This window comes from Peromyscus leucopus, chromosome 2 (assembly GCF_004664715.2).
Source record: "Peromyscus leucopus breed LL Stock chromosome 2, UCI_PerLeu_2.1, whole genome shotgun sequence".
Taxonomy (NCBI): Eukaryota; Metazoa; Chordata; class Mammalia; order Rodentia; family Cricetidae; genus Peromyscus; species Peromyscus leucopus.
In genome coordinates, this window is record NC_051064.1 from 117,595,599 (window position 1) to 117,623,458 (window position 27,860).

The following is a 27,860-nucleotide window of genomic DNA, read 5'->3' on the forward strand; positions in this document are numbered from 1 at the left end:
ACCTTTTCACCACCAGCCCCCTCTCTGCATTTTTTTAATCATTGGTGTTTACATCTATGAAATTCCCTGAATATTGCTTTTGTCATATCTCATAGGTTTTCTTATGGAGTGCGTAGGTTTCATTCATCTAATTTCACCTGTCATTTGTTTATTTTATATTTATTATTGTTGTTATTGTATGAGGCGAGACCTCACTATGTAGCCCTGGAACATTGTGTAGATGAGGGTAGCCAGGAGCTTACAGAAATCTGTCTACAACTGCCCCACAAGCCTTCTGGGATTAAAGGATACACCACTACACCTGGCCTTTGTCATTTATTTTATGAACCATCAGTTGTTTAGCAGCATGTTATTTAATTTCTGTATATTTGTTACTTTCTAATTTTTCTCCTATGATTGATTTCTATTTTCTCTGTGGATCAGAGAAGATCCTCTGTATGATTTGAGTCTTTTAAAATTTATTAAAACTTGGGGCTAGAGAGATGGCTCAGCATTTAAGAGCACTTATTCTTGCAAAGGATTTGGCTTTGGTTCCCAACACTCACATGTTGGTTCACAACCATGTGTAACTATAGTGCAGACCCAATGGCTTCCCCTGACCTGAAGGCATCAGGCACAAATGTGGTGCACACACATACATACACGCAAAACACTCATACACATCAAATTAAATAAATAAATCTAAAAAAAGAAATATAAAATTTATTAAAACTTGTTTTGTGGCCTGGATATATTTTGAAGAATATTATATTTTTACCTAAGAATTATCTATATTCTACCCTTGCTGTGTGGAGTGTTCTTTATGATGCCTAGTATGTATATAATTGGGTTAATTTATAGTTAAAAAAATCTTTGTAGTATTACATAAACACTACTATTACGCATCTCTGTCCCTGCTTGTCCCCTACTTTTTTTGAGTCAGGGTCTTACTATATAGCCCTGGATAGACTGGATTCACTATGTAGACCAGGCTAGCCTCGAACTCACAGAGATCTATGTACCTCTACCTCTCAAGTGCAAGGGTTAAAAAGTTTGTGCCAACATGCCCTGTCCCTTTGTTATATACTGTCCAATATTACATTTTTATGCTTTATGCATTTTTCCTTTCAAATTATATAAAATAAGAAGTAGTACTTGGGGTATAGCTCATTGATAGAATGCGTATTTAGCATATATAGTTTCCTGGTTTTGCTCTCTAGCCTGGAAGAAAAATCCCATAATTTACTAACTATAAAGCCTCATATTGACCATTTCACCATACCTATAATGTTGATCATTTTAATGGAGTCAGTCTGTAAAAGTCTTAATAACTTTTTCTCCATTCTACCATCACACACTAGGCTCATCACAGTTAATTCATCTGGAAGTACTAAAGTAAAAGATGTTGAAACTGGACATTAAGGTCTAGACACCAGGCAAACACATGATATAAATAAATGTCCTCAACCTTCTGGCTCCTACAGACTTTTTTCCCCTCTTCTGTGGGGTTCCCCTGGCTCTGTCTAGTGTTTGGCTGTGGATCTCTGCGTCTGCTCCCATCAGTTGTGGGATGATGCCTCTGTGATGACAACTGGGCTAGGCACTGCTCTATGAGTACAGCAGAGCATCCTTAGGAATCATTTCATTGGGTTTTTGTTTTTTGGCTGTTTTTTTTTTTTTTGTTTGTTTGTTTTTTGTTTTTTGACAGTCATGAGTCTCTGGGCTGTCTAGCCTCTGGTTCCTGGCCATCCAGGCATTGTCAGGCATGGGCTTCTCTCATGGCAGGGCTTCAAGTTGGGCCAGTCATTGTTGGCCATTCCCATAAGTTCTGTATTACCATTACCCCAGCACATCTTGCAGGCAGGACAGATTGTCAAAGGTTCTATGGCTGGGTTGGTGTCCCAGTCCCACTGCTGGAAGCCTTGCCTGGTTATAGAAGATGGCCAGTTCAGCTTCTATATCCCCCATTTCTGGGAGTCTTGTTAGGATCACTCTCAAAGGAGCCAGAGGGGTTGAGGACACCAGAAGAACAAGGCCCACAGAATCAACTAAGCAGGACTCGTAGAGGGTACAGTGATCGAAGCAACAAGCACGGACCTGTATAGATCTGAGCTAGGTCCTCGGTGTTGGTTGTGTAGCTTCATGTTCTTGTGGAACTCCTAACAGCGGGAGTGGGGGTGTGTCTTTGACTCTTTTGTCTGCTCTTGGGATCCTTTTCCTCCTCCCGAGTTGTCTCGTCCAGCCTTTATAGAAAGGTTTGTACCTAGTCTCATTGTAACTTGTTATGCCATGTTTGATTGATATTCTGCTCTTTTTTTTTTTTTTTGAAGGGAAATGGAGGAGTGGAGGGAGGAGAAAATGTGGTCAGATGTAATAATGTATGAGAGAATAAAAATAAGTATATATCTTTTAAAATTGAATTTAAATATACGCATGCATTTAGGTATACAACAGATGTAGCACAAATATCAAATAGCAAAAAAAAAGTTATAATTTTTTTTTTGAGACAGGATTTCTCTGTGTGACCCTAGCTGTCCTGGAACTTGCTTTGTAGACCAGGCTGGCCTCAAACTCGCAGAGATTCACCTGCCTCCACCTCCCAAGTGCTGGGAGCAAAGGTGTGTACCACCACTGCCTACCTCAAAATGATTCTTAATAATTAAAAAGATAAAAAGGGAATCCATTTTCACACAAGAATATGGACCAGCACAACATTTTGGTATTAGAATTCTATACTTTTTCAGCAGAAATCTGGTCTTCTACTTCAAGAAAGTCTCACCTGTAGGCTTTACCACATTGATTCAAAATACTCTTCCTCCTTACTTAGGCAAAGCCTTAGTGTTATAGCAGAGTCCTTTATAGCTTGTAACCAATCAAATAAGTCCTGCTCACTGTGTCTGCAGTATATATGCAGAACCTAAATATTTCTCACCACCTTTACTACTGATACCTTGTCCAAAGCTACTTTCTCGTCTGGTGTGATCATTTTTGTGTTGCTGTGACAAAATACTTGAAGGCTGGGTATGAAGGTGCACACCTTTAATCTCAGCACTAAAGAGGCCACCCTGGTCTGCATAGCCAGTTCTGGACCATTTCAGGCTACGTAGTAGAGACACAACATGTAACATTCAACAACAAAATACTTGAGAGAGTCAGCCGCGAAGGGAGAAAGGTTTGCTTTGGATCGCAGTTTTAGCTGTTTCAGTGCTGTATCAGGAGAGGGGGGGGCCCGGGTTCTGCTAGATCCTTCAAAGGTGTGCTGCCAGTGACCTGACTTCCTAAAGGTTCCACCTCCTACCCCAGTAGTGCCCTCTAGGAAGTGGTCCATAAAGCCTTTAACACATGCACCTTTGGGGAACATTCCAGATTCAAGCTATACCATCTGCATCTACTGCAGCAGCCTCCTAACATATTCTTGCCCCATCCGCCACTTCTCATCTCCTAAATCACGTTTCAGCTTATCAGCCAGGGTGATAATTGTCTAACATAGGTTAAGTTACACTCTTGTGCTTATGTTTCAGTGCGTGTATGGAGGACAGAGGTCAGTCTCAGGTGGTGTTCATCTGGCACTGTCCACTTTGTTTCTTGGGATAGGGTCTATCACTGGCCTGAAGTTTGTCCAGTAGACGAGGCTGGCCGGCAAGTGAGCCCCAGGGGTCCATTTGTCTCTACTTCTCCAACATGGAGATCATAAGCACATCACAGTGCCTGTCTTTTATATGTGGATTCTGGGGCCAGATTCAGGTCCTTAGCCTGTGTGCAAGTGCTTTGCTGACTGAGTTGTTGTCACGGGCTTACTTCTTTGTTTACAAGGAGTTTGTAAAAACAAACAAACAAAATCCAACATAACTCCCAAACCCTCTATTAGTCAGGGTTCTCTAAAGATATTTAAAAAAAGAAAAAAGTCTGAACTCGTGATATACTTGAGGTAAGCCTGAATTCCTCAACCTCCTGCCTCCACCTCTTGAATGCTAGGATTGTAAATATGTGCCACCATGCCTGGCTCTGACCCTACTTCATTAATAATGCTTTGTTTTGTTTTTATTGAGACAGGGTTTCTCTGTGTAGCCCTGTCTTATCCTAGAACTCTCTTTAGACCAGGCTGGCCTTGAACTCACAGAGATCCACCTGCCTTTGCCTCCTGAGTGCTGGGACTAAAGGTGTGTGCCACCACTGCTCAGCTTTGTTTCTTGTGTGTAGGTGTCAGAGGACAGCCTTCAGTGGTTGGTTCTCTTCCTTCTCCGTGGGTGCTCAGGCTTGGTGTCTATCAGATGGTTTTTCTCCCTGGCCATCCTCTTGGCCTGGACATTATTCCTTAGAACTAGTCACTGTTCTCCCCAGTTCACTGTTCTTAAATACAATACACCCGATTTCCACCTTGCAGTGTTTGCATTGACTGACTGCTTCAAAAACTTTGTAAAAACCTGGCTAACCCCCTTACTTCCTTCAAGTCTTCCCATATGTCATCATCTCAGTAAGGCCTACCTGGCATCTTTATTTAATAAATTTAATTTATTGATGAGGCATAATGACAAATGCTTATGATCCCAGCACTTAGAAGACAGAGGTAGGAGGATCAGGTATTCAAAGTCATCCATAGCTACATATAATGACGTCAAGGCCAGTCTGAGCTACATGAGACCATCTCTCAAAACAAAACAAAAAATAAAATGGTAACATGTTACTGGGTATATACCTATCATCCCAATAATAGGAGACTAAGGCAGAAGGACTTCAGATTAGAGGCCAGCCTGGGCAACAGTGAAATCTATCTAAACACACACACACACACACACACACACACACACACACACAAAAAAAAAACCCAAAACCACAACAAAAGAACCCCAAAAAGCCAACCAAACAAAACCAAACAGCAACAACAAAATTAATTAAAGGCAAGAGAAATGGCTGAGTGGGTAAAGTGGGTATTGCAACAATAGCTTGGAGACCGAGTTTGAACCCTGGCCCCATGGAAAAGTGGGAGGAAAACCACTTTCACTAAGCTGTCCTCTGATCTCTCCATGCATGCCATGGCATGCAACCTGCCTCCCCATCATAATAATAATTAAAAAATTAGTTAACTGCATTTGGTTGCTTCTACCGTGACATGAAGCCAAACCTAACTAAAGTTCAAAAGTTGTCCTCTGAGTCCTGGGTGACAGGCTTCAGTTTCTCAAGTTCTCTTTATTACCATCAGGTAGGACTTGTGGTATAGTATGTACTTAGTGACCATTGCCTGAAGTTAGTAAATATGAGGTAGTTGAAAAACTATCCTACGAAAAACTATCCTACCAGTGTGAGAATTTCTAGAATTATAAATACCCAGTATAGCAATATTTCTGGAATTTTATGCACAATCATTACTTTTCTTAGAAGTACACTGAACCAGAATTAAGCCCTTTCTGAAGATTGTAGGGCCATCCTGACTCAGATGTTAGCCTCTTGTGTCTTGGGATGGTGAGATGGCTTAGCATGTAAAGGTGCCTGATGACCCGAGTTCAATCCCTAGGACCCACATGGTGGAAGGAGAATATAGTGACTTCCACATTCAAGCACCTTGCTGTGCACATGGGCATACATACAAGAAATAAATATAATAAAATACAAAATTATTTTTTAAAACCTTGCTATCCTCAAAGGTCATCAGAATGTATGAGAGACTAAATGGCTTAGTCTAACTGGGGTTTTGGAGATAGTAAGTCTGTTTTGTAGAATTTTTAGTTTTTCATTTTAGTACATCTGACTTTAGCAGATATTCTTTCTCTGCTTTTTTTCTTCTAATCAGATTACTGATGAATCTGGATAATTCAGCATGCAGTGTAGTAATGAAAGTGATAATAAATAGACTCTACATGGCTCTTCTGGGAATAAGACTTTGAATTTTGATACATGAACTCCTTATCTGGCCAGTCACTCTTTCACTTAACTTTTAGGGATTAGTACTGTAATAATAGGTGCACAGTAAATTACCCTTGTAATCAAAGACGTTCAAGGTTAGTCTCTTGGCAACTCATTCATAGGCCTTTCTGTGGTTCTTAGCCATATCTCAGGTAATGATTCTTTTTATTTATTTCATAATCTTAAGTGTTTTACATGTAAGTACTAGAAAAGGGTTGAGTAAAAGTTTTTGCCCTGCCATAGGGTCTTATAATTCTCTTTGTTTGTTTGAGATAGCATATTATACAATCCAGACTGGCCTTGAACTTCCTGTGTAGCCATTCATGACCTTTAACTTCTGGTCCTTGGGTCTCTACCTTCTGAGTGCTGAGATCACATGTGCTATCATGCTTGGTACTGATAATCAAACCCAGCACTTTGTGTATGCCAGACAAGCCCTCTAACAATTGAGATACATCTCCAGTTCCTCCACCACCTCCAGCAGCGCTGGGGACTGAATCAGGGACCTTTCATATGCTAGACTGTACTCGACTACTGAGCCACATCTCTAGTTCATGATTTGGTCTAATAAAGGGATTATAATAAAAATTATAAAATTTCTTTCAAGATCAAGATTATAAAAATATGATAAAGTGTTTGTGTGTGTTTTGAAATGGAGTCTCATTTAGCTAAAGTTGGCCTTAAACTTGCCCTGTAGATGAGGCTGTCCTTGAACTCCTGATCCTCCTATTTGTTGCCTCCTGAGTACTGACATTATAATCAGGAATCACCCTGCCTAGTTATAAAGTGTATATTGTTTCTTTTCCTACTGTAGGAAATACAGATGAAGAGGACTGCAATTGAAGCCTTTAATGAAACTATTAAAATATTTGAGGAGCAGTGTCATACCCAGGAACAACACAGTAAAGAATATATTGAGCGGTTTCGCAGAGAGGGGAATGAAAAGGAGATTGAACGGTGAGTGTACTTAATACCTCCAAGTGAGTAATGAAATAAGACTTTTTTCTTTATTAGTAATTTCTGTCATGTTTGTTTATACTCCCTCAAGTTGCACAGCTATGTTATATGGAACTGCTGGCTGTTCCCAGTAATGAATGGTACCAAATGGCATCTTTCTTTCTTATGTATTTTCTCTTATCTGTGTAAATTCTTAATTCTTATCCATCCTGTAGGACTTAGGTTAGACATAACCTTTTCCAGAAAAGCCTTCCTCAATATCTCATTCCATTTAGGGGTGTTGTGTAAGTCTTCATACAGTGTCTGGTCCTGATCCCAGTGCAACATATTTCCATTCAAGTGCAAACTCATTAAGAATAGACATGGTGGTTTTTTTCCCCTGATATAGCCAGCACCCCTGTCTGTCATAGTCATGTTCTTATGGTACTAGCTGGGAATAGTGACACAGACAGGTCTGTAATCTCAGCTGTGCTAGAGGCTGAGGTAAGTGCATTTCTTGAACCCAGGAATTTAAGACCAGCCTTGTAGCATAGTGAGACCCTGTCTCAAACAAACCCAACAAGATATTAGGACCCTGTTTATGCTTCTTGACCCTTCTGCTTCTGTTGTTATTTTAGCCTTAATATGTCCTATTTTCACAGAATTATGATGAATTATGATAAGTTGAAATCACGTCTTGGTGAGATTCATGATAGCAAAGTGCGTCTAGAGCAGGACTTGAAGAAACAAGCTTTGGACAACCGGGAAATAGATAAAAAAATGAATAGCATCAAACCTGACCTGATCCAGCTGCGTAAAATCCGGGATCAGCACCTTGTGTGAGTAGTCTGGGGCTGGATGCTGAGGGACACACCAGCACCAGTTTATTACTGGAACTAGAAATGACATCAATGGGAGAAGAACTTGAAAACTAGAAGGCAGTATGTAAGAACTTAGGAATGTGGTCCTGTAGTAGTAGGAGGTCCCAGAATGGCACAAACCAAGTCAGAATGTACTCTACTTTATGTACATACTTGGGAATGCTCAGACAAAACTAACAAAGTGTTGTAGAGTAAAAAGCACGTATTGGGGCTGGGGAGATGGTTCAGTGGTTAAGAGTACGTGCTGTTCTTCCAGAGGACCCTGGTTTAGTTCCCAGTACCCACATAGTGACTCACAACCTTCTGTAACTCCAGTTCTAAGGGATCTGATGCTCTCTTCTAAACTCTGTGAGTATTAGGCACATACATGATGTACAGACATACATGTAGGCAAAACAGTTATAAAATGATTCTAAAAAAATTAAAAGTATATGTTAATGTTTCCTTAAAACATAATAATTAGTAACCTAGTTTTATGGTAGAATCACAAAAGTAGAATTATTCCTTCAGGGTAAATTCTATAGATAAATAAATAGAATAGGTAGTTCTTTATAAAGGATTTTTATGCTTAAGAAATGAATTTGGGGGGGCTGGAGAGATGGCTCAGAGGTTAAGAGCACAGCTTGCTCTTCCAAAGGTCCTGAGTTCAATTCCCAGCAACTACACGGTGGCTCACAACCATCTGTAGTGAGATCTGGTGCCCTCTTCTGGCCTGCAGGGATACATGCAGACAGAATACTATATACATAATAAATAAATAAATCTTTAAAAAAAAAAAAAAAAAAGAAATAAATTTGGTGTGTGGTGACACATGTCTGTGACCCCAGTACTCAGGAGGTAAAAGCAGTAGGACCCAGGAGTTCAAGGCCAGCCTCAGCTACATAGCAAGTTTTAGGCCAGCCCAGGCTACATGAGACCTGTTTTTTTTTTTTTTTTTTTTTTTTTAAGAAAGACAGAAAAGAAAAAAAACGTGGTGCTGGCAAGATGACTCGGTGGGGAAAGGCCATCAAGCCTGACAACCTGATTTCAGTCAGTGCCTGGGACCCACATGGTAGAAAGAAAGAACAAACTCCTGTAAATTGTTCTCTGACCTCCACTCAGGGCCATGCCTCCTCTCCCCGATGTAAAAAAGTGCATCTCTATAAAAATGAAATTTCTTTTTAAATAAGAAAAGTGGTGGCTGGAGAGATGGCTCAGAGGCTAAGGACACTGGCTGCTCTTCCAAAGGTCCTGAGTTCAAATCCCAGCAACCACATGGTGGCTCACAGCCATCTATATGCCTTGTTCTGGCGAGTAGGCATACATGCAGACAGAACACTGCATACATAATAAATACAAAAATCTCAAAAAAAAGTATGCATAGTAGGTACTTCAGATCCTTTGAGTAGTGAAAACCAATGCTTTTTAACATTTTTCTTTATTTTCATTTTATGATTATTTTGTACCACCACCATCCCCAGCCAGTAGTGCACATCTTTAACCCCAGCCAGCATTCAGAAGGCAGAGGCAGGTAGATCTCTGTGCGTTTGAGACCAGCCAGGGCTACATAGTGAGACCCTGTCTCAAAACAAAAAGCAACGAAAAAACCCCATCACTTTGGAAACTAAGGAGCACAAGGTTCTTTTTTCTTACCTCTTGATTGCTATCATTAGCTACTTCTTTGGTTCTTAGTCATTGATTTTTAAAAGTTAATTAATTAAAGTATTTTAAGTTAGCATATAAATAGATGGGTTCTTGCCATTTACAATTCCAGAAAACTCAAAAGTGTCTTTGACAGTAATATTCTAGTTGACTGTCAACAGACTTTGAATCTTAAAACTTTGTTCTTGTCCTCCATTCAGGGTGCCTTGTGTGCAGCAGCACCCTTTTGTGTTACCCCACATTCCTGCAGGCAGCCTGCTGTTTGCCCTGTGCCCCTCTTGACTCTTTCCAGCTTCATCCTCTTCTTAGTCTTAGACGTTCGATCATACAGTCAATTGGAACTTTACAATGGATGTTATATATATTTGCCCTGTTTTGCTAAGTGAGGCAAGGGCAAGGAAATGATGTGCTGTTATCATTCCTATATATCTTAAGGTGAGTTCTTATGTGAGAAGGCAGGCAGCTTTGTTAGTGGAACATGGACCAAAACTGTTTCTTCTTTTGTTTCCTGGCTTTTCAGAGGTATCCTAACTTTCTTCCTAGAAGGAACACCTCCATTTAAGGAGGTTGGATGTTCAAAGTAAATGGGGGCATTTGAGGAGATGGCTTAGTGAAGGAGAGCTTGTATAACCGTGAGACCTGAGTTTCAGTCTCCAGCACCCACACAAAAGGTAGATATGGCCACACATATTGATAAAAACAGTCCTGGGAGGCAGAGACAGGTGGATCCTGGAAGTATGCTGAATAACCAGTCTTAATGAAAGGGTGAGCTTTCGTTTTAGTGAGGGACCCTGTCTTAAGGGAATAGAGGAAGACATCCTATCTAGCTTCTCTGCTTGCTTGTGTACCCATTCACACACATACCACACACACATCCACAAAACCAATTACCCACCCCTACACACCCATACAGATTCACCCACCCACACATACACCTACTCACACACATACCACCACCACCAGACAGACATAGAGAAAGAAGGAAAATGGGGACTCAGGAGAAATTGTGGTGTGATTTACTAAATTTAAGTCTCTTACCCAGTGTGATTATCTCTTAATAAAGAGATTATTTTCTTTAAGCAAAGAAAATGTTGGTGCTAAGGATTTTAGAGAAAGGTATGTGGATGTTTGGCTGAAGGAAGTGCTGGTGCAGTGGGGTGGGGTAGGATGGTTAAGGGATAAAATGAGAAAGCCAGCTCCACTAAGGATCAGAAATGAAATCCAGGTTAAGGAAGGGCAAGTCTTCCTGAGAAAGTCTTCAGAAATACACCTTTTAGATCTTTAAACACTTTAAACACTTATATACACTTATATAAACCTGTGATACAGGTTATATAAATACTTGGGGGTCAGTGACAGATACTAAGGTGATCCTAGATGGTGAAGATTTTCTTAAAAATATCCCACCAGTAAATATTTACTGCATATTGATTATCTCTGCTTGTACTGTTTAAGAAATTGGCAGTAGGGGGCTGGAGAGATGGCTCAGAGGTTAAGATCACTGGCTGCTCTTCCAGAGGTCATGAGTTCAATTCCTAGCACCCATATGGTGGCTCACAACCATTTATAATGAGATCTGGTGCTCTCTTCTGGCATACAGGCAGAACACTGTATACATAATAAATATTAAAATTTTTTTTTTAAAAAATGGCAGTATAACCATAAGCAGAAAAGAAATCTCTTTAAAACAACATAAGTTTTGTGGGGGAGACAAACATAAACATTAAAAATATAAAATAATGAATTTTGCTGGGTCTCTGAAAATTAATACAATGGTAAAGAGTAGGCCTTAGTTGGGACAAATTAGGGTAGAGAGCTCTGAGATGATGTTTATGATGATATTGAATGATAAAGAAAGGAGACTTGGTTGGTGATGAACAAGTTTTTTTTTTTGTTTTTTCGAGACAGGGTTTCTCTGTGTAGCTTTGTGCCTTTCCTGGAACTCACTTGGTAGACCAGGCTGGCCTCGAACTCACAAAGATCCGCCTGCCTCTGCCTCTCGAGTGCTGGGATTAAAGGGCGTGTGCCACCACCGCCCAGCACTCTTTCTTTTTTAATAATTTGTTTTTATTTTATGTACATTGGTGGTTTTGCCTGAATGTATGTCTATATGAGGTCATTGGATCCCCTGGAACAGGAGTTACAGTTGTGAGCTGCCATATAGGTTCTGGGAATTGAACCTGGGTCCTCTGGAAGAGCAGCCAGTGCTCTTAACCACTGAGCCATCTCTCCAGCCCATAAAAGTGTTTTTTATATTCTACTTTTATACTCCTGTTTTAGACCATGGGCCTCTACTATGTTTGAATGCATGTGTGTGTGGGTGGGGGGGTGTGCTTCTAGAAAAGAGAAGGAAGAAAATTAGATACATGCCTAATTTCAAGTAGTTTTCTGTGTTTCTTCCTTTTTTCAGGAAAAATTGATTATGGTATTAATTGAAGGAATAGTAATAGAGAGATTAATTTAGGGAAAATGCTGGCCATTCTTGAGACTAGGGAAAAATAAGAGGTTCCTGGGCTTTCAAAGTATGGCTGGTTTCAGCATCCTCACTGTCCAGACAGTAGTGAGATTCTGAGGTGGTGTCTTCCCTCTTGGCAGATGGCTCAATCACAAAGGGGTGAGGCAGAAGCGCCTGAATGCCTGGCTGGGGATCAAGAACGACTATGCTGATGAGTAAGTTCCTCCTCCTTTGTTCTCATGTAAGGCTCCTCCCATCATGCATGTGGAAAGGTGGCTCTCAGGGTCACCAGCAGGACAAAGAACTGTGCACCTCTTTTGAAGTGAGTTGCCTGAAGAGTATGGTGCACACACTTGAGTGTAGAAGCTCTCCCACATGAAACTTGGATGCATATACTGCCATTCAGGTATTTTAGCTTATTGAATGAGTTCTGTAGTTTCTGCACCATAGTAAGTAGTAAAGTTGTTTAAAACTAAACACTCACCTAATTGCAGTTTTACTTTTTTTTTTATGTGTGTGTGTTCTTCTTTTCTTTCTTTCTTTCTTTCTTTCTTTCTTTCTTTCTTTCTTTCTTTCTTTCTTTCTTTCTTTCTTTCTTTCTTTCTTTCTTTCTTTCTTTCTTTCTTTTTTCTTTCTTTTTTCTTTCTTTCTTTTTTCTTTCTTTCTTTCTTTCTTTCTTCCTTCCTTCCTTCCTTCCTTCCTTCCTTCCTTCCTTCTTTTTTTTTTTTTTTTTGGTTTTTCAAGACAAGGTTTCTCTGTGTAGTTTTGGTGCCTATCCTGGATCTCACTCTGTAGACCAGGCTGGCCTCGAACTCAGAGATCCGCCTGGCTCTGCCTCCCAAAAAACAAAAAAAACCAAAACATTTTATTAGCTTTTAGATATAAGAATATAAGATTGCTAGAATAATATTTCAAATATTTAATTTTTAGAAGCTACTTTATCAATGAGGAAGATGAGACCCTGCCGCATTATGATGAGAAAACCTGGTTTGTGGAGGATATCAACCGAGTACAAGCAGAGGACCTGCTTTATGGGAAACCAGACGGTGCATTCTTAATTCGTGAAAGTAGCAAGAAAGGATGTTATGCTTGTTCTGTGGTGTAAGTCTTCTCTGGGTATATTATATGGCCTTTCCAATCTGCATTAATTAATTACAGTCATCATAAAATTGAGATGGAATTAGATATGGTGATAAGAACTCATGGCTTACTTAGACCATCAGTATTTATCTAATGGTTTTAGGATATAGTGGATTGAGTCTGGTCCTACTGTTTACTTGCTCTATAACGTAGGGACGTGACTTACCTGTCCCTTGTCTAGTCTAATCTGTAAATGCTACCTACTGATGTTATTAGGATAATGATGACACTGTAAGGCAGGGTAGAAAACAAAGAAATATGACTAAGTGACTGCTCTCAGAGAGCACAAGGCTTAGACAACTATGGATGTTTTCTCTCACACACAGAATATAAGCATAAATATAAACAACATAAAAGTAAAATAGGGACAGCCAAGGCTACACAGAAAAACCCTGTCCTGAAACAAACAAACAAACAAAAAGGTAGAAGAGGTACTATTTGGGAGAAGGAAGGGGAAACAGGATAGCCAGGGAGTATATGATCAAGATATAATGACACATATGTCTCAAAAATCCTACTGGGACCTGAAAGATGGCTCAGTAGGTAAAGGTGCTTGATGACCTAAGTTTAAGACTCACATGGTACAAGGAGAAGACCAACTCCCTCAAGTTGTCCACTGATTTCCACATGTATGCCATGCATACACATATGTGTACCCCACCATAAAGAAATAAAAGTAGTTTTAAAGTGACTCTAAAAAGTCACATTGAAACCCATTATTTTGTGTGTTAAATAAAAAAAGGAGGGTCATGTAGAGAGGATGAATGAACGGGATTCACAGTGATGAGGTTACAGGTATAAGCTATCACACCTAGCTCCCAGGCTTCATTTCATAAAATAGCTATGATAATAGAATCACTGTGAAATAGCTATCATTTGTAGGCCTTGCATGTGTGGAAATGTTCATTCTGGTAAGGGAAAAGGAGAGTTAGAGGTTTGGGGCAGAGGTGTCAGTACTGTGTGTCACTGTCGTCTCAGAGTGGGACTACTTACAGCAGCATCCCATCTTTGTTTGCCTTACTCTACTTAAGTTGTGCCAGTAGAAATGACAGGGAGGGCAGTTCTCACCACACTTCAAGTCTTATGAGAACAAGAAAAGGAGGGTGGTGGAATGTCTTCTACAGCTGATAAACACTTTCATCAAAGTGGCTGAATACAAAGTTAACTCACAAAAATCAGTGGCTCTCCTGTATACAAATGACCAGTCGGCTGAGAAATCAGGGAAACAACACCTTTCACAATCGTCTCAAATAATGTAAAATATCTTGGGATAACTCTAACCAAGCAAATGCTGTATGATAGAAACATCATTCAAGTCATTTAAGAAATTGAAGATATCAGAAGATTCCCAAGCTTATGGATCACTAGGATCCATATATTAAAAATGGACATCCTGACTGCAGCCGCCGCCATGACCAGCAGCATGTGAAGATGCCAGTAAGCCACCAGCCACATGGCAAGAATGGCTGAACATAATCCAAGGCTGATTACAAATTACAAAGTAGCTTCAGAGAAACCTGGACTCAAAAGTATCTACTGCTTCAATCCTAAAAGAGAAAAATGTACCACACAGTCCCAGAATTTCAATGTAACCAGGCTTAATTCTAACACAAAAACTGCCTGGATAGAGCCATACCCTGAAAGTAGCCCAGGCCAACATGGTCCCTGAAAAAGCCCATGCTAAGCACCTAAAATGAAAGTAGACCAGGATTCAACATTAAACAAAAGACAACAAGACAGAGTATTTCAAGGCCTAAGGATGGACCCGATGATGACCAGGAATAAAGCCTAAATTAACAATGGCTTTCACTCACCCAGAAAATCAGGGACCAAACCTAAGAATGAAAAGGCCAAACCATGGCCTAAAAGAGTCCTGCACCAAAACCTGAAGCTGAGTAAGCTCTGACCCAGAGGAAAAACAGAGGTATCCTGGGCCAGTCCATTAAATGGAAAAGCTAAGGGCAAAGGAGAAGAAGGAAAAGTAACAAAATTAAATGCAACAAAAAGAAAAGAAAAGAATGCCCATGCCTAACCTTGACCATGAAGAAGGCTGGCCCAACCAAGAGGGGAATGAGTCCTACCCTATCTCTCAGAAGAAAAATACCTGCTAGAAGAAAGGAAAGGAGAATGCCATGTATAAACTCTACCTGGACTGAAGCCAGGGCCCTCACCAAGATGAGAAGTTGGCCTCAGCATAACTCTGACCCTGAAGAAGACTGGGCCAAAACTAAGAAAGGAAGTGGGCCCAGACTAATCCCTCAAATGAAAGAGGCCAGGGCAAAGCAGGAAAAGGAGAACACAGGGGCCTAATACTTACCCTGACAAAAGCCTGAGAAAAAACAAGGAGAGAAGAAGACCTGGGACATTCTCTTAAATGAAAGAGCCCAAGGACAAAGCAAAAAAAAATTGTTTGCCTATAATCCTTACCCTGATGAAATATGGACCTAAGGAAGAAGAGATGTGGGCCATATCATAACTTTAATGACCAGGCCAAAACCAAGAAAATTAGCGGGCCTGAGTCCAGTCCTAAGTATGAATATGCCTGGGCCCTAATTAAGAAGAAAGGTGGGACTAGGCCATCCCCTTAAAGAAAGAACAACCAGAGAAAACCAAGAAAACATCTATGCCCAGCTCTAGTCCTTAATCTGAATACACCAAGGACCCAATGAAGAAGGAGGACTGGGGCGAATATTGACTGGGAAGAATTAAGAGCTCATACAAAGCTCATTGAACAAACCAGGCAAAATCAAAAGTGGAAATGTTACAGGCCAACCATAGACCTTGATGAAGATTAACCACAAACACTAAAATCAAGGGAGCTCCTGCCAACCCAATGAGAGATATATGACCACAATAAATGTTGATGGTAAGAAGTCCAGTTTCAAGAGACAATTTAAATGGAGCCTGATCCAATCACAATGGAGAACTCTTCCTAGACCAAACACTGATCAAGTAGCCAAGGACTAAGTCCTATGTGAAAGGAGTTCAGGCAATCTAAGAAGAGAAACATGCCTGACCATAAACTGCTATCAGTGGAGACCTGCAGCCTACTGAGCAAGAATTAAACCCAGAAGCCCTGAACTTTAGGATGTGTGGGCAGAATATTTTCTTCTTCATCCAACTCTAATCAAAAGGGATCCAGAAATACCATGTTCTCAATGGAGCCAATGGCTCCCTTACAGATGAAAGCAAATGGACATCATTAACATATTTGGTAGTTAGAGGGAACCTTGAGGCACTCTGATCCCAGACCTGGATTTCACTTGATATTTTACAGTCAATCAGGGCCTCAAAAAAGACACAAAGAAGAATGTTTGTTGAAAATCTTAGACTTGCCGGGCGGTGGTGGTGCACGCCTTTAATCCCAGCACTTGGGAGGCTGGGGCAGGCAGATCTCTGTGAGTTTGAGGCCAGCCTGGGCTACCAAGTGAGTTCCAGGAAAGGCTCAAAGCTACACAGAGAAACCCTGTCTTGAAAAACCAAAAAAAAAAAAAAAAAAAAAGAAAAAGAAAGAAAATCTTAGACTCACAGACTTCATCTACAGATATAAGTTGACCTCCTGAGTACCAACTGTGTGGATCACATACATTTCATTTACAATACGAACTATCCTCAATACATGCATGCCAGGATGTGCCACTCACCATATGATCCAAGCTCTCATCTGAGTAACCAATGAATATGGACATAGCATAATATAAATGGCGTTATAATGCATCTTGTTGTGGCCTGATATAACTTCAAATCTTGACTTGGGCTGATATTTTTAGGAAAAAAACAAGTCTCAAAAATAACACAGGAGTAACCCTTCCTACCAAGAAGCTTGGACTAACCCAAAATCTGCTTCAGTAATTCTTTTCTACTTCTTTTAACAGAAACATGGTCCATAATGTTTGTTTTTCTTACAAGATTTCAGAGAGTTGAACTTAATAGAAAATATTACATCAAGTGTGGAAATGATTTCTCAAAGAAGGATCCCATTGTATTATTTTTTAAATTTCAAGGATGATGTGTAATGCCAATCACTCAAGCATATACAAATAAAGACTTTTCTCACACATAAAAAAAAAAAAATGGACATCCTGCCAAAAGCAATCTACAGATTCAATGCAATCTGCATCAAAATTTCAACACAATTATTCACAGATCTTGAAAGCACAATTTTCAGCTTTATATGGAAACAAATAAACAAAAAAAAACCGCAGGAGAACTAAAAAAATCATGAACAATACAAGAACTGCTGGAAGTATTACCATCCTCAATTTCAAAGTTGTATTACAGAGCTACAGTAATAAAAATAGCATGGTATTGGCACAAAAACAGACACATTGATCAACAGAATAGAATTGAAGACCCAGACATAATCCACACACATATGAACATTTAATTTTTGGTAAAGAAGCCATAAATACACACTAGAGTAAAGACAGCATCTTAAACAAATGGTGCTGGTCTAATTGGATGTCTGCATGTAGAAGAATTCAGATAGATACATACTTATCACCGTGTACAAAACTCAACTCCAAATGGATCAACGACCTCAACATAAAACTGGATGCACTGAACCTGATAGAAGAGAAATTGGGTAATAGCCTTGAACTCACTGGCACAGGAAAAGACTTTCTGAACAGAACATTGTTAACACAGGCACTAAGATCAACAACTAATAAATGTGACCCTATGAAACTGAAAAGCTGCTGCATGGCAAAGGACACCATCGTTTAGACAAAACAGCAGTCTATAAAATGGGAAAAGATTTTTACCAACTATACATGCAGTGGAGGGCTAATATCCAAAATACATAAAGGACTCAAAAAAGCTAGCTATCAAGAAAACAAATAACCCATTTTAAAAATGGGGTACAGATCTAAATAGAAAACTCTCAAAAGGAAAATCACATGGCTGGGAAACATTGAAAGAAATGTTCAGCACCCTTAGTCATCAGGGAAATGCAAATCCAAACTACTTTGAGATTTCATCCTACACCTGTCAGAATGGCTAAGGTCAATAACACAAGTGACAGTTAATGAGATGAAGAGGTGCAGTAGCGGGAACACTCATCTATTGCTGGTGTAGTAAAAACTTGTATGGCCCCTATGGAGGAACACTGTGGCTGCTCCTCAGGAAGATGGGAATTGATCTACCTCAAGATCCAGCCTTGTGCCAGGCTGTGGTGGTGGTGCATGCCTTTAGTCCCAGCACTTGAGAGGCAGAGGCAGGTGGTTCTCTGTGAATTCCAAGCCAGCCTGGTTTACAGAGTGAGTTCCAGAACAGCCAGGGCTACACAGTGAAACTGTCTCAAAAAACCAAAAGAGAAAAAGATCCACCCTTATACCACTTTTGGGCATATACCCAAAGGATGCTAATTCCTAATGCAGAGATACTTGCTCAATTATGTTCATTGCTGCTCTATTCATAATAGCCAGAAATCGGAAATCCCTTAACAGAAGAATGGGTAAAGAAAAAGTGGTACATTTACACAATGGAATATTACTTAGCCATTAAGAAAATGAATTAATCAAATTCAGAGGTAAATGGATGGAGCTAGAAAAAAATCATCCAGAATGAGCTAATCCAGACCTAGAAAGAGAAATATGGTATGTATTCGCTTTTATGTGGATGGTAGCTGTTAAGTAAATGATAACCAAGCTACAATCCAACCAAGCTACAATCCATAGAATCATGGAGATTACATACAGAGTAAGGGACTAGGGGGACAGATATTTCTCATTAGGAAAGTGAAATAGATTGGTTATGGCTGGGTGAGGGGAGGCTGGAACAGGAAGATTAAGTGCAGAAGGAGAAGGAAGAGTGGGGTAAGGGAGGGAATATGAAAGAGACAGCTAAGTAATATTGAGGAGTAATATACAATAGATGCTTCCTAAAATATATACATACATGAGAAAGTGATCTAACTTAAATTGCCAAATAATTAGGGAGACAGAGCCCCAACTGGCCATCTTTTGTCACCAAATGAAACTTCAAGTCACAGGATTGGGTCACATGTAATTGAGTTGTTGGCCAAAGGGACCTGTCTTAGGGTTTCTATTGCTATGAAGAGACACCATGACCATGGCAACTCTTATAAAAAAAAACATTTCATTGAGGGTGGCAGCTTACAGTTTTAGAGATTCAGTCCATTATGATCATGAAGGGGAGCATGGCGGCATACAGGTAGACGTGGTGCTAGAGCTGAGAATCCTACATCTTGACTCAGAAGCAACAGGAAATCAACTGACTGTCACACTGAGTGAAGCTTGAGAAAAAGACCTCAAAGCCTGTCCCCACAGTGACACCCTTCCTTCAACAAGGCCACACCTCCTAATAGTGCCATTCCCTTTAGGGGCCATTTTCTTTCAAACCACCACAGGATCCCATGGGAATCCTCAAACAACTCAGGCTGTTGCCAAGGCTATAGATTGCTCTCCACAAACTGACAAAGGCCCTATTGCTGAAGATAGCACCTACACAACTCACAGAACACGGAGAAGTCCAACTGGTGCCTATATACTGCCTTGATGCCTATTATATTAGTATCTTTGGAACTGGAAGTTACTCTGTATGCTGCTAAAAGAAAAACATAAATATGAACCCAGCCACAAACCCTTGGATCAACAATGGGGCTTGCCTGCAAGATATGCTACTACAGTGGTGGCATAAAGCTTGTGGTTGTAACCAACCAGTATCTGATTTGACTTAAGGTCTACTCCACGAGATGGAAGGAACCCATACCTGACACTGCATGGGTGACCAAGAACCAGAGAGATAGCTCAAGGACCTAGGGTAAAACCAAACACTACTGTTCTTTAAAAAAAAAAAAAAAAAAAAAAAAAAGAAAGGAACAATAAAATAACTTCTAATGACATTCTGCTGTGCTCTGTGGATCAGTGCCTTGCTCATCCATCATCAAAGAATCTTCCTTCTGTAGCAGATGGCAACAAATACAAAGGTCTACAGCCAGACATTATTCAGAGAATGAAAGACCTTGGAACACTTAGCCCTAAATGGAATGTTCCCATCAAATCCTTCCTGCTAGGACTCAGGGAAGGGGAAGCATAAAGAGTGTAAGAGCCAGAGGGAATGGACGACTCTAAGAAAACAAGACCCACTAAGTCAATGTGTTCAAAGTTCATATGAGCTCACAGAGACTGAGGCAGTATGCACAGGGTCTATAAGGGTCTGCACCAGGTCCTCTTTGAATATATTATGGCTTCTGGTTTAGTGTTTTTATGGGGTTCCTGAATGTGTAAACAAGTAGATCTGTTTCTTGTATCTCCTCTTGGGCTCTTTTCCTGCTGTTCATTTGTTTTGTCCAATTCCAATGTGTTTTTGTTTTATCTTACTTTATTATTATCATTCCTTAGAAGCCTGTTTAATGATTTATTTTTATGTGCATTGATGTTCTGTCTGCATGTATGCCTGTGTGAAGGTGTCAGATCTCTTAGAACTGGAGTTACGGAAGAGGAGGAGGAGTTGTCTCAGGTCTAAAGCAAACCCCATGTAAGCTGCCATGTGGGTGATGGGAATGGAATCTGGGTCCTCTCAAAGAGGAGCCAGTGCTTTTAACCTCTGAGCCATCTCTCTAGCCCCTAGAAACCTGTTTATTTTCTAATGAGAGACAGAAAGGGAGTGGATCCAGAGGGGAGGAGAAAGAAGGGGAGAAGGAACTGGGAGGAGTGAGGGAGGGGAAACTATAATCGGGATATGGTATGTGAGGGAAAAAAAGATCTATTTTCAATAAAAGGGAAAAAAACTTCAGGAAGTTAGCATCAGGCACATAGAAAAAGCATTATCCATCATGACGAAATAGGATTCATTTCAAGAAAGCAAGAATGGTTTAACATAGAAAAATCAATGTGATAATATTAGAAAAAGAACCAAAAAATGTTATGGTACACTCAATATATTCACAAAAAGTTTTGCAAAATCCAGCTTTCATTTCTCAAAAAGAAAAAAAAAAAGCAGGGGATAAACTAAGAATAGGGGAGAATTTCTGTTACTAGATAAAAGGTATCATACTTAATGATAGAAATTTGAATATCTTCCTCCAAGAGCAGTATGTCCACTCTGAAAGGCATTGTGATTTAGCCAGGAGTGGTGGCACATGCTTTTAATCCCTCTCAGCACTCAGTAGCAGAGGCAGGTGGATTTCTGTGAGTTTCAGGCTAGCCTGGTTTATATAGGGAGTATCAGGTCTGCCAAGTTACATGGTGAGACCCCCTGTCTTTAAAAAAAGGACATTGTGATTGGAAAGGAAGAAGTAAAATGAGTTTATAGAAATTGCAGGTTCTCTCTCTCTCTCTCTCTCACACACACACACACACACACACACAGACACACACACACACACACACATATATTCATTTATCTATGTATTTATTTTTGGATAGGGTCTCATGTACCCCAGGCAGGCCCTACTTGAACTGTTGTGTATCTGATTATGACCCTGAACTTCTGATAATCAGGCCTCTACTTCCCAGGTGATGGGTGCCGCCATGCCCAGTTTACACAGAAGTATATTTCTGTGTACTAGTAATGAATAATCCAAAAATGAGGTGACATGGCATTTAAAATTATGAAATGCCAAGGAATTAAACAGATTTGTACAAGATGTCTGAGACGTGTGGTTGAATGAAGTTAAGAGTTTTGTCAGTGAAGACATCTGTATGTTAATATGTAGTAAGTGGTTCTCAACCTTCTTAAAGCTGTGACCTTTAATACAGTTCCTCATGTTGTGGAAACCTCCAACCATAAAATTATTTCATTGCTACTTCATAACTAATTTTGCTACTGTTATGAATCATAGTGTAAATATCCGTGTTTTCTTTTTTTTTTTTTTTTTTTTTTTTTTTTGGTTTTTCGAGACAGGGTTTCTCTGTGTAGCTTTGCGCCTTTCCTGGAGCTCACTTGGTAGCCCAGGCTGGCCTCGAACTCACAGAGATCCGCCTGGCTCTGCCTCCCGAGTGCTGGGATTAAAGGCGTGCGCCACCACCGCCCGGCAATATCCGTGTTTTCTAAGGGTCTCAGGCGACCCCTGTGAAAAAGGGTGAAACACTCATCTAGAGGCAGTTTTCCTGTTCTGTTACACTTACTCAGCTCCCTGAAACAAAATAAACTTGATTTTCTTTCCTCAAAAAATATTTGAAATATTAGTAACTCAAAAATTAATCTAGCCGAACAGTGGTGGCACACGCCTTTAATCCCAGCACTCGGGAGGCAGAGGCAGGTGGATCTTTGTGAGTTCAAGGCCAGCCTGGTCTACAGTGTGAGATTCAGGAAAGGCGCTGAGTTACACAGAGAAACCCTGTCTCAAAAACAACAACAAAAAAAAACAAAACAAAAAAATTAATCTACAAAGTTAGCACAATCCTAACAAAATCCAAAGTTCTAGCTGAATATTTGCAAAAATAAACAAGATTTTTCTAAACTTTGTATGAAATGCAAGAGACCCAAAATAACTCAATTTCCAGAAAGGAAGTTGTAGCACTACTACCTTGATTTCAGAATTATGATTGTAAGCCAAGGAGGAATTAAAGGGTAGACGTGTGTGGAATGACAGGAAGTGTGGGCCGAGAGAGGTGGTCTACATTTATGTTCGAAGTGTCTGAAGTCAAGTCTTTAAGAGGCACAGCTATGTCTGTCTGACAGGATACTTAGGCATGGGATCCTTTGTCTTAAGAGTTGCTCTGGACTTCCTGTCTATTGTGACCTGCTTTAGTTAGCATTTTTCCCATGGTGTCGTTGCAGTGCGGATGGGGAAGTGAAACACTGTGTGATCTACAGCACCGCTCGAGGATACGGCTTTGCAGAACCCTACAACCTGTACAGCTCGCTGAAGGAGTTGGTGCTCCATTACCAGCAGACATCCCTGGTTCAGCACAATGACTCCCTCAACGTCAGGCTTGCCTACCCTGTCCATGCACAGATGCCCTCACTCTGCAGATAAGCAGAGTGGGAAAAGACATGGCTCTCCAGCATTTTTTTCCTATGGTTTTAATTAGACTACGATGAGGGCATTCTTTCTACGTAGACTGCTTGTTTTGCACAAGTGATTCTGTGAATGTGAAATGGAGAGGCCGAGCAATAGCTGGCCCGGATTTAGGGATAAATGAGGGGCCCAGGGTCTCTGGAGTCAGCTGTGCTGCTGCACTGTTGAAGCTGGAAGCAGATACTGGTTTCATGGGGTTTTGCTTTGTTTGTCAGGCACCTTGAACAGAACAGTTAGACTTGTTGTGGGTGGGAGTGGGGTTTATTTGGAAGCCTTTGAAGAGTCCATGTCCTCTTGTCTTCCACTCTGAGGATACAGCAGGTCATGGTTCTGTTGGAGTTGTTTGGCTTTGATAGTCTCTCCCCACAATAAGAAGCTAACTTTGGTTCTGTGGTAAGATGGGGTTTGGTTTGGGGGGAAAAAAAGGCAACCAAAGGAAATAGGGAGGTTTGGGATTTCATTTACAGAATCTAAACCAAGGAGGCAAAAGACCCCTTCAGTCAATGTTATTTCAATTTTACAACCATAATTTAGGCTTCAGCGTCTTACCATCTCCTCCCTCTAACGCACTATGTTCATGAACCAGCAAAGCAACATTGCCAGACCAAGGTCTAAGGGGAGGTGACACTTAGTAGCTGAATGTACACTTCTGTACCAAAACTTGAAAGTAAGAAAACTAGAAGCTTGAGTTTTAACAAACACTAAAATTGGTCAGTGTGTTTCCTTTTTTCCTGGCCTTGTTTCTGAGATGAAGAATAGAATTGTTTTGTGGGGATAGTGAGCTTTGAGTCATGTTTAAGTTGGTGCTTGTGTGGTGTTTCCTTAGCCTAAAGAATGATGTTTGAAACCTTTGTAACTAGTTTTATGAGTAAAGAAAAGGTGCAATCCAGTGCTTTTAGATGGCTTGATATACCAAATAATGATAGAGAACATCATTGTTGTGTGCTTCTCCAAGTGTAAAAGCCTTGCCAAAACTGTACAAGAATTAATTTGCCTTCATCTTCCCTTCCATTCTGGATAGGGTTTAGGGAGCCATAGGTAGATAAAGAACTCAGTTAGTGGTCAGAGACCTCAGTAAATCACATGCACATGGGCCCTTGTGTTCAGGGTGAAAGGCCCATCACATTACATGTTATTCCATAATGTGGTTGAAGCTTTTGCCAAGAGAGGGTGTATAGCGTTGAGTTCAGACTATCTGGGGGAAAAAATCTACAAGCTTTCCTATTTGCCTTTTTTGTGAGCCGGCCATTAAGGCAGTGTGCATAGCCTCTCCTCATGCTTCAGTGGCTGTGATTTTAGGCCAGGAATCTTCTGCTCCATGTGGTTTAGGCTTTCCAGCTGAGTGAAGTTCATTAGGTAGAGGGCAGGCATCTATTCCTGGCTTCACACTCATTTAACAAACAGTTCAGCTGCTTCAGAGTCAGTCCTGGAACCTTAACAGGCACAGTGTGACTCAGCTGCTTGAGCCTAGTGACATGCAGGCAGGCATTCTAGTTGAACAAGATAAGCAGCCCATACCTGGATTTTGGCTCTTAAGATCAAATTTGAGGGCCAAAATAAAGACGAACATAACTTTCCCTGAGCATTTACTTCAGTGACATTGTCTAGAATGAACTACAGTAGAGACCAAAATTTTTAGAAAAGTGTTTGTCCCAGTAAGGATAGGAAGAAAGGGGCATGTCATTGCTGTTGACTTTTCCTTGTTCATGCTCCAGTATGGAATGAGAGAAAATTGACCTCCCTCAGCCACTATTCAAGGCTCTGCCTTTCTCAAAATTGCCAGCTTGAAATCTCTCAGTTTACTAGGTAATTTACCAGGTAATGCCAGATTGGCATACCTATGTGACTTTGTACCTGATGGAACTTGCTGAAGCAGTTACATGCACAAGATTGGGTGCAATCTCCTATCTGGCACCAAAGTTCTAGTAGGTCCTGGATGCTTTTTTTGTTTTGTTTTGTGTTTTGGCTTTTCAAGACAGGGTTTCTCTGTGTGGCTTTGGTGCCTGTCCTGGATCTCTCTCTGTAGACCAGGCTGGCCTTCGAATTCAGAGATCAGCCTGGCTCTGCTTCCCGAGTGCTGGGATTAAAAAAAGGCGTGCGCCACCACCGCCCAGCACTCTGGATCTCTCCCTCCAAGTCAAAATGGAATATAATATACAACTGTAGTACTGAATAATGTCATTACTTTGTAGGGCAGACACGCAGGATGTGCAGGAGACAGAAAGCAGCATCTTAGCACCTACACTTGGGCTGAACTGGGGAGAAAGGCTGTTGTTCAGTCCTACATTCCTTCCCTTTAAGTGATCCGCTTTGTGGGATCTAAGACCAGGGATCATTTAGTAAATCGGAAGGTATCTTTTTCTGACAAGTTGACACAGGATTTACTTGGTCCTGATCTGTGGAAAAGGCATAAGGACCATTCTCCTAACAGCTGCCTGGTCTACAGAGAGTCAGCATGCTGCTATTGCTCCATGGCTCAGAAGCAGGTCTCGGTCTTCTTCCCAAGTCTAGCTTGTTCTGTCCCATCATCTGGGCCCTGGGACTATATATCTCTTTTGGCATCTTAACTGCAGTTTGACTGAAGCAGAAGGTAAAGAGACAGATTAACTAACCTGAGGGGCAGATCAGCCAGCCCCCAAAATGAAAGCAGCTTTTGGTTGGCTAGCTACACTTGTCTTTTATAACAAGACAATGCTGTTTACACCTGGCATTGTTTAAGCATAGGTAGATTGCCTATGTTCTTGTCACTGCTCCATCCACAGATAAAGACATTCTACGCTCCACTCTTCCCTAAGACATAGGATCTCAACATTTACTTCAGACTCCTTGAGCCACTGTGGCGTCTACCGTGTTTCTCATCTTGCTGCAAGGTACCAGCTCCAAGCATTCTCCTGAGGTTAAAAAAAAAAAAATTGTATCTGAGCAATTTCTGGTTTCTAGGATGATCTCTGTTGCCATTTAGGAACCCAGAGTAGATCTGAGATTCCCAAGGCATCATAAACCAGAGGGTCTGTGATTGACCCTTTGCTGCCAACTGCTCAGTTTTGACTTAGCTCTAGCCATTTGTGACAACCAGCCTTGTTTCTTTACAAATCCTCGCATGTAACTTTGGTACCCTGTTGTTTCTTGTGAAGAATCTATTCTGTTGTCTTTGATGTAATAAAAAAAATTCATGTAGTTTATGTAAAAGTACCTGACTCAGAAGGAAGCCAATTGTGTCTTGTGTTGGGACAATTCATAATGTAGTTCCTAGACCACGTTTGCAAATGGTTATTGTCACCAAATGTGTTCGGACATTGCTGTGCAGTTGTGGGGATGGGGTGGGGGGCAAGGTAAAGTGAGAACATCGTTGTTTTTATTTGTTTTGTTTTTTACCTTCTCCAAGACTGGGATGGTCTGGCTGACTTGCTCCAGATGCAATAAAAATATTGCAATGAAGCACCTTTTTGTCTTCTTGGCATGGAGGGCGGTGGGCTTGGGGCAGGGCAGGGAGGACAGCAAGTGGTCCTGCAGTCTCGGAGGCTGAACTGAGACCACTGGAGGTTTTCCCTCCTGTGAGAGGGAGTCAACACTTAACAAATCCTATCTACCCCAAACAGGACACAAACTCAATACTAACTGAAAATATTAAACCTGAGAGCCATTTCCTCCCCTTAACACCCATTCCTAATAAGTGCGTTTTATTGGTTCTCATGCCCAGAAATAAGCTTTTTTCTCATTCTACTCTGGGGTAGGAGAAATGGACTTACTAGTCTTGTCCTCTTGTCCATCTCTAAGGCATTTTATCCACATGCCTTGGCCAGGGAACATCTATATTTTGTTTTGTTCATTTCTCTCCTGCTGTGTCCTAAGTACAAGGCATGAACTGTGCATGTTTAATCCCAAGACAGTCAAAATTATCTCCTTTCCACCCCTCTTTGGAAATCTGCACTAGGACATAGTGTCTCATAGGTATTTGGACTGCAGAGAAAATACAAGGTTGAATATCATCAGTTCCCTTATTGCCCCACCCCAGACCTACAAATTTGCTTATAACCACGTAACTCCTCTCCTTTCTGTTCAGTTACAATAAGTAGCCCTCCAAACAATGCCATTCTTCATATCTATTTTGGATTTTATTTCCTCTCACCTCTTTTCACTCAGTTTTTCTAAGAGGGATCATCCCCATTTTATACTTAAAACGGCTGGGTGTATAGCACTGGAGAGATGGCTGCTCTTCCAGAGGACCCAAGTTCAGTTCCCAGCACCCACATAGCAGCTCACAAACATCTGCAATTCCATTTCCAGAGGATCTGACACCCTCTCTGGCTTCCACAACACTGCATGCATGGGATGCATAGATATACAAGCAAGAAAAATACCCATACATGTAAACTAATTTTACAAAACAAAATGGGTGTCCTCATGCTACTCTGAAATTCTATTCATACCTTTCCCTTATTTTTCTTCACAGCAAGTCACCTCCATGTCTATTTCCTCACCCGAAATTTCCCTATAGGTTATTACTCAAAACTGTGCCCTTTGAAGTGTTAACCATTTGTTTTCTTCATGAAAACTCATCCACCCCACTATAAGCCATTCACCTAGTTTTTTTCTGAAATGTTTCAGCTAGAGAGCTTTGCTAGTGTCCTCACCTTAGGACTCTACCTAAATTTTGCCTCTATCAGCAAATTTACCTACCATGTCTAGACCAATACATTTCTCTTGCCCATCTCCATTGTAAGAGATCTCCTATTCAGTACATTGAATGTAGCATGGAATGCAGGGTGTGGTGGTCTGAATAAGAATGGCCCCCAGAGGCTCATGTCTGAATACCTGGTCTCCAGTTGATGGAACTGTTTTGGAAGGACAAGAAGGTGGGGCCTTGTTGGAGCTGTCTCAATAGGGGTGGGCTTTGAGATTTCAAGGCTCCTGCCATACCTGGTATTCCTTCTCTCTG

General features: G+C 40.8%; 1 protein-coding gene across 3 annotated transcripts in view; it reads left to right on the forward strand.

Annotated features, from left to right (window-relative positions):
• The window catches only part of Pik3r3 (phosphoinositide-3-kinase regulatory subunit 3), a 99,130-nt gene extending 72,771 nt beyond the window's left edge, over positions 1–26,359 (forward strand). For all 3 annotated transcript variants that reach the window (XM_028889480.2, XM_028889489.2, XM_028889498.2), the window contains 5 exons: positions 6,695–6,837; positions 7,479–7,655; positions 11,934–12,008; positions 12,724–12,894; positions 22,681–26,359. In XM_028889480.2, coding sequence (XP_028745313.1) covers positions 6,695–6,837; positions 7,479–7,655; positions 11,934–12,008; positions 12,724–12,894; positions 22,681–22,879 — 765 coding nt within the window. In that variant the 3' untranslated portion in view covers positions 22,880–26,359. The remainder of the gene's footprint in view (positions 1–6,694; positions 6,838–7,478; positions 7,656–11,933; positions 12,009–12,723; positions 12,895–22,680) is intronic.
• The last annotated feature ends 1,501 nt before the right edge of the window (positions 26,360–27,860 follow it).